Source organism: Xenia sp. Carnegie-2017, unplaced genomic scaffold, assembly GCF_021976095.1.
Source record: "Xenia sp. Carnegie-2017 unplaced genomic scaffold, XeniaSp_v1 HiC_scaffold_6, whole genome shotgun sequence".
In the NCBI taxonomy this organism is placed as follows: Eukaryota; Metazoa; Cnidaria; class Anthozoa; order Malacalcyonacea; family Xeniidae; genus Xenia; species Xenia sp. Carnegie-2017.
In genome coordinates, this window is record NW_025813526.1 from 22297618 (window position 1) to 22313950 (window position 16333).

The 16333-nt window shown below is 34.6% G+C and overlaps 1 protein-coding gene across 1 annotated transcript; it reads left to right on the top strand.

The window, feature by feature from the left end:
• The first annotated feature begins 13283 nt into the window (after nt 1-13283).
• On the top strand, nt 13284-15431 carry LOC124457358 (DNA polymerase zeta catalytic subunit-like). Its single transcript, XM_047007625.1, has 6 exons — nt 13284-13373; nt 13447-13551; nt 14223-14287; nt 14599-14661; nt 14797-14801; nt 15335-15431. Exons 1-6 carry the CDS (start codon nt 13286-13288, stop codon nt 15429-15431), a joined length of 423 nt encoding a protein of 140 aa, XP_046863581.1. The 5' UTR covers nt 13284-13285.
• Nucleotides 15432-16333: the final 902 nt, after the last annotated feature.

Here is a 16333-nt window from a genome sequence, read left to right on the forward strand (position 1 = left end):
AAAAATCTTTTGCTTTTCGTACTCTCCCATATTATTGTAAACCAAACCCAGATTGTTGTACGTTGTCGCAATATTAACATGGTCAGGTCCAAATGCTTTCGTTTGAATTTCTATCGCTCGTTCATAAAATCTTTTGCTTTTTCGTACTCTCCCATATTATGTAAACCGAACCCAGATTGTTGTACGTTGTCGCAATATTAACATGGTCAGGTCCAAATGTTTTGTTTGAATTTCTATCGCTCGTTCATAAAATCTTTTGCTTTTCGTACTCTCCCATTTTGTAAACCAAACCCAGATTGTTGTACGTTGTCGCAATATTAACATGGTCAGGTCCAAATGTTTTCGTTTGAATTTCTATCGCTCGTTCATAAAATCTTTTGCTTTTCGTACTCTCCCATATTATGTAAACCAACCCAGATTGTTGTACGTTGTCGCAATATTAACATGGTCAGGTCCAAATGTTTTGTTTCAATTTCTATCGCTCGTTCATAAAATCTTTTGCTTTTCGTACTCTCCCATATTATGTAAACCGAACCCAGATTGTTGTACGTTGTCGCAATATTAACATGGTCAGGTCCAAATGTTTTGTTTGAATTTCTATCGCTCGTTCATAAAATCTTTTGCTTTTCGTACTCTCCCATTTCTGTAAACCAAACCCAGATTGTTGTACGTTGTCGCAATATTAACATGGTCAGGTCCAAATGTTTTCGTTTGAATTTCTATCGCTCGTTCATAAAAATCTTTTGCTTTTCGTACTCTCCCATATTATGTAAACCGAACCCAGATTGTTGTACGTTGTCGCAATATTAACATGGTCAGGTCCAAATGTTTTGTTTCAATTTCTATCGCTCGTTCATAAAATCTTTTGCTTTTCGTACTCTCCCATATCATTGTAAACCAAACCCAGATTGTTGTACGTTGTCGCAATATTAACATGGTCAGGTCCAAATGTTTTTGTTTGAACTTGCATTGTTCGCTCGAGAAAATCTTTAGCATTTTCATATTCTCCATTCTTCCAAAGCAATACACCCAGCTCGTTGTACGAATATGAAACATCAATATGATTAACACCTAACACTTTAGTTTGAATTTCTGTTATTTCATAAAGTACTTTAGTTGCAAGTTTATAGTTGCAAAATCTTTTCAAAACATCTACAAAATATTTGGCAAATTTCCAATTTCTTTCATCAAGTTTTTGTTTTGATGATTTTACATCGATCAACTTATTTAGGAAATGTTGAAATGATGAATTTGTTATGAATTTAATTAGATGTGGAATTATTTTGATTTCATCTTCTCTGTCTTCAAAATGATTTAGTGCCCGAGCAACTTGACAGGCAAGATCAGCTGCAGACTTTTAGAATTATTTTCGTTTTGTTTACAGCCAAAGGTCTGCGATGAATAATTTATGATGGCTTCGTGTACAACGCTGTGCAGGCGGATGTCGTTGTTTTCCGTTTGAAGGAATAAAGAACAATGCTTTAATTGAAGACAGACATCTTCTGCAGATTTTGTGGATCAATGCTTTTAATAAATTGTATTATAACATCTTGTGGTAAGGGATCGAAAGATATTATTGAGAAAAGTTTAAAACATGTTCCAACAAGATGGATTCTTCAGCATTTTTTGTACTGCTAACATAACAGTTTTCATTCCTAAGTAAGATGTGTTTATTTTTGAAAATTGCCATCCATGTTCTGTCGCTCTCCTTCATTCAACTTATCAAAATATTGCTCCCACGTGAATGTCGGATTTACACTTTTTACACTACCTACGTAGGAAGCAGCATTTGCCAGGAACAACGGTTGACGATCTAATTTGTCTGATAAATCCTTTAAAAATTTTTCATCTTTATTATGAATATCAGAAAAGACAGATAGAAGTTGTCGACATTCTTCATTGTTCATACCATGACTAACTGAAATGTGTTTATTTAGATTTCCATCTGGTGGTATAGCATCTGTATTTTGGACAGTTACTATAATTTGACCATTTTTCCAGCTATGATCACCAACTTGAGGTAATAATGGATAAATTTTATGAAGTTCAACCACGTTATCTACAACAATCCACCATGTTTGCCAAGATTTCAGTTGTTGTGTCAGCAATAATTGAAAATCTTTAATTTTGTCTTCGCTGCTTTTGCTTCTTTCAGAATATTTTCAATGACAGTTTTATCATTGCTTAATCGTTGATAAAGTTCAGCATAAGTTTTCAAAGAGAGTCGATATCTTTTCCTTCGAGTGTCATCACAAATGTCGTATTCTTTTCCCAGTCAAACGAGTTATACATTTCTTCACAAATTTGTCTAGCTAATTGAGATTTACCACTGCCAGGATTACCAGAAATATAGTAATATGTTAGTTCATTATTGTTAGTACTGCGCAAGTTATTGAGATCTGCTGTGATTTGATTAAGTAACTCTGTACGTTTAACCACATCGTGATTTGATTTGCAAGGAAGTACTTGAAAAGAATTAAATTGTTTCGTTCACTTTTATTTTATTAATTTCAGTGAATGAAAATCCTAGATCTTGAAATGACTTTTCAATATCACAAACCATTGTGTGAAATTCGATCAGATACTTTTCCTTTATTTTCATGGATAATTTGTTTCTTACATCACGAAGTTTATCCACAGCAGCTCTAACTTTTGGATCAATTTTGTTCCAATTGAGTTGGAAACAATATTGCTTTACATATTGTCGTACAATCCCACTTACTGGTGTCACCATCTTTAAATTTTGACAAATATTTTTGTCACGAAATTTCTTTTTGATTTTCAATATTGAACAACTTCTGACCACTAACGTTTGTATTTTCCCATTCTCCGAGATTTTTTTAATGAGTGTTCCATTCTTGGATAAAAAATCAACAAGTTTCTTTTCAACATCTGTAAGTATTTTCTGCAGAGGTTATTAATTTCTTCTCTTGACTGCATCTAAGGGTCATAAAGTTATTAATATCAACATAAATTGGTTCTTTACTTAGAGTTTATAGACAACTAAAATTGTTGAAGATCAAACATAGCTACGTAATGTTACAGTTTTACTTGTACGTGTAAATGAATATCGAGGATGGCAGCTGAAAACAACGCAATTGGACATTTTAGTTTTCCTGCATTTAGGCATTTGGCTACACTTTGGTAGTGGCGTCGCCAGGATTTTGCGAGTGGGGGGGGGGCACAAAATTTGCACCACGTCAGTCGCTAGCGAAATGGCCTTAAAAATGGCTTTTGCACTGGAAACTTTTGAAATATTTATCACAACATGAATAGTTTCAATTTTTTAACTTCCCAGTTTAACCTTGGCGGATTTGTACATTCTTCGTGTTATAACGTTACGTTGATTGATTATTGATTTTAATGAAATGTCTTCATATTATAATACTTCCAGAATTGCAGTATTTTCATGAGCCTTACTCTTAGTCATTGCTGTATTTGTATTTTTGTGTGTACAAGTTTGAGTCTACGAGTATACTTGTCCACGATCTCGTGCAAGTTCTAGGATATGGTGTAATGTGGTTCATGATAAGCATCACAATATTACTTGTTCTTATTTGCCAACTAGAGACTTGAATTATTGTAGAATTATTGTTTTGTTTTTTTCCTTTTTAAGGAATTAAAATCTTCACCACTCTGCTAACAACCCAGAAAGGGTAAATGCAACGCAAACTAGTCTGCACAGCTAATAGAATGCTTCCCTTTACAATAAAGTTGTACGAATTCCGTAAGAGCTACATTGATGCCATGTGCTTCTTTTTCAATTTCGAATGATTCATATAAAGACTCTTATATAAAATTCAAATGGGAGGGCACTTGGGGGCACGGCCAATTTTTAGGGGGGCACAGCCAATTTTTAGAGGAGCACGTGCCTCCATCCCAGGTCCCCTTTTATATACGCCACTGCATGTTGGAATGAAAATGGAGGTACTGAGTTACATTATCACTTAGGAAGTTGTTTAACAATTTGCCTAACTGACATACAAAGTTTGTGCAGGCAGTCTACTTGAATACAATGACTACTTAGTCAGCTGCACAATAGAAATATATATGAAGCAGATTGTTCTGTAATTTAGCCTTTGCATTTAAAAAAGATTCCTATTTCTAATAAAACATCTGATTGCCTTCTAGAATTAATTGTAAAGACAACCAAGAGAAATTTTTAAAGTTTTCTTCATTTTCAATAAAAAAATCATGTAAAATATAGGACATGTCATGTAAGTCATGTTTTATAGAAAAAAAAACAACAAAAAATTCATTCTAGTTGTGTAGAAGGCAGATTGAGACTGTGTCTTGGCGAACATTTAAAAACAAATTATTTACACACAGTAAAATGTTGTGGTAAATTCTGGTACTACCATTTTATAGTATTCTGTATGTAATCGACATGCAAATTTCATGTAAATACCATAAAATGTACAATTTACTTGTTGTGTTTCTTTGCATGCATTTCAAGTTTCTTAAAACATGCCTAACACTTGAAATGTTTTGGAAAATATAGAAAATGACTAAAAAAATCAAAAAATTTGTTTTACATCTACACCAACAGAAGAGTACCACGTGTCTGTTCCTTACAATAAAAATTTGTTGTGGCATAGTCTTATTTGATAGGGGGCACAGTTGAGCTTAACTCCATAGGTCATTTGCATAAGCAATCAAAAAAAAGCTAAAAAGACGTAAATGAAATTAAGTTATAAGAAAGAAATGGAGCATGAACGAAAAGATTTAAGTAAAGGGAGTTAGCTCACCTGCTATCTACATACACTCCCATGCACACAGATTAAACTTAGTAATCCTGAAATCACTCTAATTTGTTGAACCATTGAATTTTAAAAGAAAGCAACCAGTCACATACCCTTTTTGGTGATGCACATTGTATAACAGCAGTCCAAAGCTCACCCTCAAATCCCAATATGAAACCAGGTGTTTGTGTTGTTACAAATCCTTCAATGCAGTTATTCGACAAGTCAAGAGTATTACCAAAGCATTGGTTTAACTATCAAACCATAAGGATCCATAAACATCACCGCCCGCATATTTATAATTCAATACTGTTTGTGGTTTCGTATTCGTCTTCTTTTTTGTTCTTCTAAAAATAAAATTGGGAAAATGTTAGTGTCTTAAATATATATTTACAAAGTAGCACTATGGATGTTATCAGTGTTCGTAAAACAGCACACAGAACAGTTATTTCTCTTCAATGTTATCGTAACGAAAAAAACTTTGATGGTGTCTGACAAATGGTGAAAAACACTGCCTACCAATTAAAGAGTGTTATCAAGAGACACGAAATTTTCATTCAAATAATCAACTGCACCAAGAATTTACCATTCTACAAGACGCCTCCAAGCTTTAGTTGGTGGGTCATATAATGGCCAATATAAGGATCATAGTATATCAGCCATTGCTTATCACCGAGTGAACACTTATTTTGTTGCTTTAGACATAGTTGTTGGGAAATCAAAAGGAAGGCTTACTTTGGTGGACAAAGATATCTTGTTTATTGGTCACGTAGTGTTAAATGACAGCCGAGCTGAATTTTTCCCAAAGTTCACATTTTTTCTGACTTTCCATGATGCGTGAGTGTGAATGCCCACACCAACCAAACAGAACAAGAAACACATGCAACTGGAAATAATAACGGCCAATTTGCCTTAAGAATCATCGATTCTATTAGCATCTACCGCAGAAATCCCACGAGATACTACGCATGCCCACCTTGGTCATTCTCTAACTTGCTCACCGCCATTACAGATGGCGTGTTTGGTAATACACGAATAATCTATAAAATAATTTGCCATCCGGCTGTGTAGAATGACAAAAAAGTTGTAAAAAACAATACAGGACAAAACACCTACATAACCACTGAGTTTGCGCGGCAAACTCTTTTTCTGTGGTTAGATAATCTATTCAACAACAAATGGCACAAATCAGCAAAGCAATTGAGCAAGCAGACGAGCTGACGCTCTTGCATAACCATCCTAATCCGACGCTGTCGGGCTTATTAGGAGACGTGAATATAGACGATGAACCGGAACTGAAACGGTCTCGTCTACAAGGGAAAATGAGCAAATCTGGCGGGGCCGGGTATAAAGACCCTGCTAAAGCCAACAACAACAATCTCCTAGAAGAAGGTAATGACGGGAGAACCACTTTGGATGACCTTAACAGGAAACTCGATCAACTTACTGTCTTGATGAATACTTTTGGTCCTGTCGTAAAAGAGCTCAAGCAGGCTTATGATGCTGCACGCCAAATGAACGATGATGTTTATATCTCTGAAGGTGAAACTGATGACGAAAACGCAACCAGCAGAGCTGCTGCTGTAGTTGCAGATACAGCTCCAGCTCTAGCAAACCAAAGCGATGATTTGGTAGATGAGCTGATTCACGAAATGACTGAGCCCACAGACCAACCATTGCCAACAAACCTTTCTAAAATCCTGACCAGCATTTTGTTCATTGGACTAAACGAACAAACATTATGAAAATGGAAGGAAGGGGTAAAACGTCCCGAAAACTGTGACCTGTTAAGAGTTACAAAGTTGAACCCAGAAATTTGGGACATTGCTAGGAAATCCACACGAAGCATGGATGCACGTCTACAAAAATTACATGCAAGAAGCCTTAATAAAGGGCCTCATTCCGATTTCCCGAATTGCGCGAACGATTAGTACCTCACTTCAAACAAACCCTACAACACATGCACCGACACCAGAGGTTATCTGGGATGGGCTGTCCAAATCAATTGTACTTCTTCCTTCAGCTAATCATGATCTGAACATGTGCCGCAGGGACTTGTTCAAAGTTGACCTTGATGAAAATAACATGGCAATCTGTTGTAACAAGGAACCTGTTGCTGCAGAACTGTATGGTGAGGATTTAAAGGAGCGCCTAAAAATAGTAAAAGAAAGCAAAAAGGCTGCACAGCAACTGACAAGCCAAAAACAGAAACGCAACGATCAACGGTCGACCAGCTCACATAATTCCAATGTACCTTTTTATTCCAACGTCGAGGCGGTCATTTGCAAAGCCGACCCAACGACACAACTTTTATCAAAAACAACCCTAGAGGAAAGTCGAGACAGGGGGAAAAACACTAAGAAAGCAGTGACTCCTACTCTCGACCATGTAAGTTTTAGTAAACGTGGGTGTAGTACTTCTATCATGTCTAGGAGAGACAATGATTGTAGTATAGTTGCAGGCCGGATACAACAATTTATTGAGAAGTGGAATCAGCTAACTCACGATCCTTCCATTTTATCAGCTGTAAGCGGATACAAGATTGAATTTCTTGTAGACCCAGTCCAGCTGAAACAATCCCACTCTATAAAAATGTCTCCTTCAAAAGTCCATGTTGATTGTCAAGTTATAAAATTTCTAGAGAAAGGTATCATTGTTACAAATATGCATGAACAGGGCTAGTTTATCTCCAATTTCTTTCTTGGAGCAAAGATGGATCTTTTAGAATGATATTAAACCTAAAAGAGCTTACCTCATTTGTAACATATCACCACCTTAAAATGGAATCTATCCATACTTGTACTCAGCTCATGCGACCTGGGTGCTACACGGCATCCGTTGACCTTAGAGATGCCTATTACTCAATACCAATACACGTAGAGCATCAAAAATACGTAAAATTTATGTGGAAAGGTAATATGTACCAATTCACATGCCTTGCTCAAGGATTATCTTCCGCTCCACGTTAATTTACAAAGATACTCAAGCCTGTTTATTCTAAGCTAAGGGAGCTTGGGCACGTTTCTAGCGGTTACATTGATGACTTTTTTTTAATGGCCTACTCCTATTCAGAATGCGAGAAAAACGTACATGACTTCTACAATTGTTTCAGAAGTTAGGATTCGTACGCCATAAACATAAATCTGTTACAGAACCCACACAGATTTTATAACATTTAGGGTTTATGTTAAATTCAATAGATATGACTATCTCCATATCCATAGAGGAACACAACAAATTATGCGAGGTTGCCAGGGGGGTGCTAAAATCTGACTCTCCGAGCATACGAGAAGTGGCCAAGTTAATTGGTATGATGGTAGCTTGTTTTCCTGACGTTGAATATGGCCCACTGTTTTGTCGTGATCTTAACAGGGACAAAACAACAGCTCTTAAGTCTAACAGAGGTAACTTTGATGCGACATTGAAACTCTCTCCTTCGGCACTGGAGGACGTATCTTGGTGGATTAATAATGCATATGAGTCCAAAAAACATATGAATCACGGCAAGATTGACCACGTATTGTATACAGACGCCTCTACGAAGGGGTGGGGTGCACGTATTAACAAACAGTCCACCGGAGGTCAATCGCCGAATAAGACTCGCACATTAATTGTCTGGAACTCAAAACAATACTGTTTGGCCTACAGTCTCTCTGTAGAGATCTAGTCTACACGCACATTAAAATAATGACTGTAAATACCACTGCCCTTGCAAATATTACCACATGGGTGGCTGCAACTCTCAACATGGCGATAAAATTGCCAGGGAAATAAGGGTGTGGTGCAGAATCAGCGACATTTGGCTAACTGTAAGCTATATCCCTGGGAAACTTAATGTGGTGGCTGACAAAGCTTCCAAAACATTTGATGATTACAAAGAATGGAAGCTTGATGTTGAAGTATTTCATGAAATAACAGAATATTTTGGGACCCTAGAAGTTGATATGTTTGCTTCAAGACTAAACTATCAATTTAAACCCTATGTCTCGTGGCACCCAGATCCACAGGCGTGGGCTATTGACGCTTTTTGTATTGATTGGAGTAAATTGTTTCTTTATGCTTTTCCATCTTTTAGTGTTATATCACAAGTTTTACAAAAAATAGAAATGGCCCAGGCAAGGACAATTCTCATCGCGCCGAATTGGCCAACTCAATCCTGGTATCTGATGCTGGCAAGATTAATGATTCACCGACCCATTCTCCTACCCAAAAACAAAAGCAATATGAGCTTACCATCTCATCAAAAAAAAGAACATCCACTCAAAGGGAGTCTGATACTGATAGCTTGTCTCTTATCCGGAGATCACTCTCAAGTAAGAGCAATTCACCACAAGCTCAAGCAACAATACTTAGTTCCTGGCGACCAAGAACACAAAAACTATATAAAGTTACCTTAACAAATGGCAACTCTATGTTAATAAACGGAATGCAAATCCTCTTCATCCAACTTTACAGGTAGTCTTAGACTTTCTACAGCACCTATTTAATCAAGGTATGAGTTACAGTTGAATAAACACTGTAAGAACTGTTTGAAGTATGTTATCTTCATTCGTTGTTCTTGTAGGGGATTTTACGATTGGTACACATAATATGGTTTAGAGATTTATGAAGGGAGTGTTCCAATATAGTCCAGCACTACCAAGATCTCAAGTGACATGGGACACCTCCATTGTTTTAGAGTATTTAAAGACATATCCCGCAGTAGAAGACTTAACCCTACAACAGCTAAATCATAAGTTGGTAATGCTCTGTGCATTAGTCACAGGGCAGCGTCCCCAATTATTCCAACTCATGAACCTCTTAACTGTAAAGAAAGAAGGGGACTCATACACCTTCTATATCGACCAACTTGCCAAACAGTCTGGACCAACACGCATTGAACCTAATTTAGTTATACTAAAGTTCCCTGGAGATCACGGACTATGTGTTGCCTCAGTCATGAAAGAATATTTTAAATGCACTGCTCCCATTTGGGTTCAGGAAATTTACTATTTCTTAGCACAATTCCACCCTTTCATAAAGTGTCAAAGTCATCTATATCTCGTTGGATAAAGGTTGTGATGTAAGCTGCAGGCATCGATATAGAAACGTGCAAAACACATAGTACACGAGCCGCAGCCACCAGTAAATCAAAGCAATGTAATGTTTCGATAAACTCTATACTGAAATCTGCAAGTTGGAAGAGTGATTGCCTTTTTCATTGGCTTTACAATAAGAACGTTGTGTCTCAATGTGACAATGCGGAGTTTGGGAATGCCATTCTTTCAGCGTTCCAATAAGACAGATATTGGATGAGAATTCTCTTTAGTTCAACTTGGCAGGGACTTCAGAAGAAATATACTTGCATGTGTAGTGCAAGAGAAGGAAATATTTAAATTCATATTTGTTACTATTTCTGGGTATGTTTGATACATCTCCAATTAAAATATGTTTATAACTTAATGTCGTATTTGCGTGTAGGCCTGAATTGTGTCCACATGACTTTCAAATCTTGTGGGATCTCTGCGGTAGATGCTAATAGAATTAGGAAATTGAACGAGACTTACCTGAATTTGAAGTTCGATTGGGATTCTATTAGCATCTACAAAGCAAAGATTACACGCACCCCCATCTTGCTACTGCCTCCCTTCATATCGTTCATATGCACGTTAAAGCGGTTCATGTGCCACTATCTTTGAATAAAGACCAATGTGCGCATGCGTAGTATCTCGTGTAATCTCTGCTCTGTAGATGTTAATAGAATCCACACCGAACTTCTTTGACATGTCATAATCTTGACTCAACACGTTAATTTTGTAACTTTGCTGTATTAATATAATTTGAAATAAACGATTGGAGTAAATTGGTATTGATGTGAGGAAAGTCGTATTTTCCATGTGTAATGTATCCAAAATTTATCTGTGTTTGACAATCCCACCAAAATGAAGAAAATTTTTCCATATAAAACATACGTGGCACTAATACATAAGTTATATGTAACTATAATATTCGTGACATCAAAACAAAACAATTGATACATGGACACAAAACATTAAATCAGAAGGTTAAAATACACTGTTACACAAGGCGAGTAAACTTTAAAATCAACATACCTTCACAAAGTCAGAAAGATTAAAAACGACGCACCCAACTACATGATGTGTTTACTTTTTCCTGATAATAAAGAAATCGGAATGTTCAATAAATGCTTGATTTTAATCACCTGCTGTTTTAGTTGTAAAATATTGAATTCTGGTCATACCCAATAGAATATGAAATGCAAATTTTTATTTTAGCTATGACTGAAGTAAACACAAAGAAGCTTAGACTTGGAAGCTTTATGACAATAAACCTTTCACAGTTTACTATTATTTATTTCAATTATTGAACATCCTGACTTACATGCAAACTAACTGAAATAATCATAAAGAAAGACGGGGCAGCCAGCCCTTTACAAATATGATAGCTCAAAAATTAAAGATTTATATTTTAGGAAGTTAAGAAAATCGATAAACAGAGCTTCTCTAAAATTCTCAGCGTTCCAACTTTGAAACGTTATCAAAGCAGTTTTGTCATTTTATAAACTTTCGATCCGGATAAACAAATAATTTGATCCCGAGCATGAGAAGCAAGTAAAAGTTGGGGGGCTCAAGATTTTAGGGGCAATCTTTATTTAAGAAGGGAATATCAGAGTAATTAATCTCGATGTCTCTAATTTTGAATAATTTTGTCACATCTCAGTAATCATAGACACTACAAAACTGATAGCGTTTGGATTTGGCACTTCATCATGCAAAGTTTTGTCATTTTGTGAACTTTTGATGCAAACAAATGTATTAAATAATCTATCTTACAACAACTTGAACAAATATGGACCAGAGAAAAATCACGTGTACTATCACGTGAAGAAGTGATCTTTTCACTCCAATTAGGCGCAAATTCTAAGGACATACCTAGCAAAATGTTTTTGTGTCATCATCTGTAATAAGAAAAAGATAAAGACATAAATGACTGTATAAAAGACAAAAAAATTCTTCTTGATAAAAGCCATGTTAGATAAAAATAAACTCATTCCGCACTTATGATATGCATAACTGAAATTCTGTGACGTGTCATGATTTGGATTCATTTTGTTGATTTAATAGCTCTGCCGTATTACCAATATTTTAAAAGACAAGCGAAATTAATTGTTTGTGACAATGCAAGAAAGGTTAGTATTTTGAAATGACAAACTCTTATAATGTGTTATTAAGAAATTCCCACCAAAATCAACAGACGTATCAACATAAAACATTTGAAGCGCGAATTACACCGCGAAAATGACATTCATGTTTATTATGACAAATATAACAAAATTCTAGACACAAAAATAAACAACTACAATCTGATAGGTAAATTTTATAATCAACATACCTTAACAAATTTAGAAAGATTAAAGAAGACGCAACAAGCTACGTGATGACCTTGCTTCTGTTTGGTAATAAAGAAATTGGAATGTTCAATAAATGTTCAACTTTAATCACCTGCTGTTTTTATTGTAAAATTTTGAATTCTGTTCATACCCAATAAAATATGAAATGCAAATTTTTTATTTTAGCTATGACTGAAGGGAACAGAAATAAGTTTTGACTTAAAAGCTTTATGCCAATAAATCTTTCACAGTTAACTATTATTTATTTCAATTATTGAACATCCGGACTTACAAGCAAACTAACTGAAATAATCATAAAGGAAGACGGGCAGCCGGCCTTTAAAAAGTAAAATAGCTCAAAAATTAAAGACTTATATCTTAGGAAGTTAAGAAAATCGATAAACAGAGCTTATCTAAAATTTTCAGCGTTCCAACTTTGAAACTTTGTCAATGAAATTTTATCGATTTGTAAAATTTTGATAAGGATAAACAAATATTTTGATCCGGGCATGACAAGCAAGTAAAAGTTGGAGGGCTCAAGATTTTAAGGGCAATCTTTATTTAAGAAGGGAATATCAGAGTAATTAATCTCGAAGTCTCTAATTTTGAATAATTTTGTCACATCTCAGTAATCATAGACACTACAAAACTGATAGCGTTTGGACTTGACACTTCATCATGCAAAGTTTTGTCATTTTTGTTAACTTTTGATGCAAACAAATATATTAAATAATCTATCTTACAACAACTTGAGCAAATATGGACCAGAGAAAAATCACGTGTACTATCACGTGAAGAAGTGATCTTTTCACTCCAATTAGGCACAAATTCTAAGGACATACCTAGCAAAATGTTTTTGTGTCATCATCTGTAGCACTGGAGTGAAGACACTATTCCTAGGTTTGTCTGATTCATATATTTTACATTTGAAGATTAATTGAAACCAAAAAGATTTGTGTAAGTCCTTAATCCTAAATTTGACAAATGTGCATATCTTTTATCCCAAGATTTAGAGTCAACGCTCAATCGAGATTACAAAATTTACATTTAAAAAATTACTTTAACTTTTAAATGATTCTTTGTGATAACTATCTTTACAATGAACTTTCAACAATTTAACGTTTGTTATTTGTCATTATTCAGAAATTTATGCATGGATCCTACTGTAAAAAAAGTCAGTCATTGTGAACTTGAAGTTGATGTAATTGCTGAAGACATCTTGAATCAAATAAATGTTGAAAGTAAAATTTACTTATCTTTATGTCTTCATTTTACTGTTTATACATCTTTAATGAATTTATTATGTTTATGAAGGTTGTATTGGTCATAATCCTGGTATAACTGCTATGTGGGAAGATGAAAGACAACGAAGACGAGATATTGGACTATCTTCACAAGTTGCTCTTCTTGTTTCACAAGGTAAGGTACAAAAAATACATGTCACATCATTATATAGCTTACAATACATTTCATGTATTTTATTTTGTTATGGTATTTATGATTTATACGACTCTGACTTATATATCCCACAATGAGCTGTTTCTAGTGCATAAAATTTCATGTTTTCTTAAGTTTAAACATCGTCATCGTAGGTAAAAATTGAACATTTTTGTCATTAGATCGTATTCAGTGCGTGAATTAGTTGAGAAAAAACGATGTGCAATTTTTTTGACAAAAGTGTTTCTTTAGTTGGCATAATCAAATCGATATTACGTTAATTATTACATAGCGCTTATTGCTAAATTAAAATTTTTAAACCTGCACAAATTCATTTGATTTACGACAGTGTTTTTCGTTATAACCGCTGATCCAGTTACAAACGTATGAGAGAAATGTTATTCTCTCCTCTTTTTTGAGCAAAAGTGAAAAGAGAATAACCGAATATACTTTTGCTTTCTAATTATTAACAGTAACATCCTTGATGTTTACTTACGATAAAAACATCATATTTGTTCAAGGTTGCCAGTTTCGCTTAATAATTTGAGCCAAATTTCGTTTCTTTTTCTCACGTTAGGCTTATTTAAAATCAAAATTCCCTTTGGTTTGTTTTTTAAATTTGGCTTATTTAAGTTTTTTTGTCTTCTTTTAAGAATCAAAATCAAAATGTTTCCTGATTTTACCGAAAATGCTCAAAATAGCTATGATGTCAAAAACAGTATGTAACGGTTTACAAAAAATGCAAATGCAGAAATTGACATTAATAATGTATTACTCCCTATTATCATAAGCATATAAGCACCATGTATGTTGACTGTTGACAGACTTCCCAGTCTCAGCGACAACGTCTTTGAATTTTATGACATTGTGTCAACATGTATTTTAATGTTGTGCAGCGCACTCGTTTATAAAGTACAGATCTGTAAAGATTAAGCTTGAAAACTTTTTTCAATTTATGTGGTACTAATCAATAATGAATTTTTTTTGCATATCGTTTGAAAAAGTGATGTGCAATTATTTTCATTTTAGCTAAAACGATGTGTAAATTGCATATGGCACACCGTTAATTTGCACACTGGTATTAAAACACCTGTATTGAATCTTGAAAAAATTCAAAGAAAAAACCATAGAAATTATTGATGGAAGAAATAAAGTGATGTAATATTTGATCTTGTGATGTTTAATAATTTATTTTTATATTTTTATAAATTTCAAATAAACTTGCAGTCAAAGTGAGTGGGAGACAATGGAAAAATATCTTTCCCCCGAAGACTTTAAAGAATTTTCTCAAACTATTCTTTGACAAGGCAAGCAACCGCAGTGTGAAGCAACAATAAACCAAGGTTCTGATGAGTTTTGTTAACTTATTTCAAGTTACAATCATACAATAAAATATTTACTTGGCATAAGCGAACCTATCTGAGCTCAATCAATTAAAATCAATAAAAGAGAATTTCCAAATCAATCATGAATACATGTTACAGAAAAAATTAAAACATTTGTTTTTAATTTGTCTGTTTTGTATTATCGTTATTTTACAAAGAAGTAAAAGATGTTTTTTGTGTTTACACAGGTTTATGCAAACCTCGGTGACGTTTGTGAGAACTTTGGAGCAGGTGCAAGCCTTTGACTTTGGTCATCACTGATCGAGTTCTCTCAAAGGTCTCCATGCTTTTCATAATACTGGGCAAACACAGTAAACATCTTAAATGAAAAACAATCAATCTTCTCTGAAGTTTTGAGTAGCTGTCTTCCTCACTTGCAGTTCATGGGATGAAGAGGAAATGGACTGGAAACCACCTTTACGTATGCCTCAAGTGGATGGTCGTGGTGATGACGAGGACTCCAGGGGACATATGTAGTCAATCAATTTTCACTCCGCGAGAAAATCTCGAAACACTTAACACGCGTGTCTGCGTGTAATCTCGCGTGTCTGGATGTAAGATTTGGCTTTAATTATTTGCTTCAGATAGCGTTCCATGTTCAATGGTAACAACATACATCATCTTAATGCAATTTTATTTGTTTAATATCACGTAGGCAGAAAGTTCTCTCTCACCCTAAATGTACAGCAGCCGTTCGACAAACATCATTTAGTAAAGATGGAAGGTAAATTTTACATGTTACGTTTCATCTCACGGGAACAATTTCTTTGTTTACCCATGTAAAATTATTGTTTTTTGAACATTTTTCAAAGTCAAGGAAAGCATGTGAAAAGAACATAGATATCATTTTCATAATGATAAAATAACATGTTTTTCTCATTGAAACTTTCATTTTACGAAGATATTTTACTATTTGTTTGCCTGTGGCACATTTTTCATTTATCTACCAAGAGCCCATTTCCAACGCGAAATTGAAAGTAACCTTTTTCATTCTTTGGTCATTAAGAAAAAGTTTTTTGCTAGATTTTTGAGTTGATTTCACAGTATTTACACCTTGTAAATTGTCAAGTTTCTTAAAGCAAAGTCCACTATGACTGAATGGTAAATAATTTGCAGAGCGAATATTTAACTTTCAAGAACCTTAGCGGTCGTCATTTGAATTTTCTGTTGAAGTAAAACATACGAATTTAAACATGTTAACGTTTTTTTAATTGACGTCATAACTAAAAGTATTATTGTGATTGCTCCTTCGGAGCATGTCACCTTTCACAAAGACAACATGTAATCCTTCAATGCGTTTTTAAGGCCTGATTCAAACATTGCATTTTACATGCGCCCAATGCATTTAAAACAAAAGATAATGACATAAAAGACCTTAT

Bases quoted from the DNA above. Each gene is read 5' to 3' on its own strand.
- LOC124457358 (XM_047007625.1), top strand. From the start codon at position 13,286: ATGGATCCTACTGTAAAAAAAGTCAGTCATTGTGAACTTGAAGTTGAT. The intron at 13,374-13,446 runs GTAAAATTTACT...ATGTTTATGAAG, and splicing joins GAATCAAATAAATGTTGAAA to GTTGTATTGGTCATAATCCT. The intron at 14,288-14,598 runs GTATGTAACGGT...TTTTCATTTTAG, and splicing joins TAGCTATGATGTCAAAAACA to CTAAAACGATGTGTAAATTG.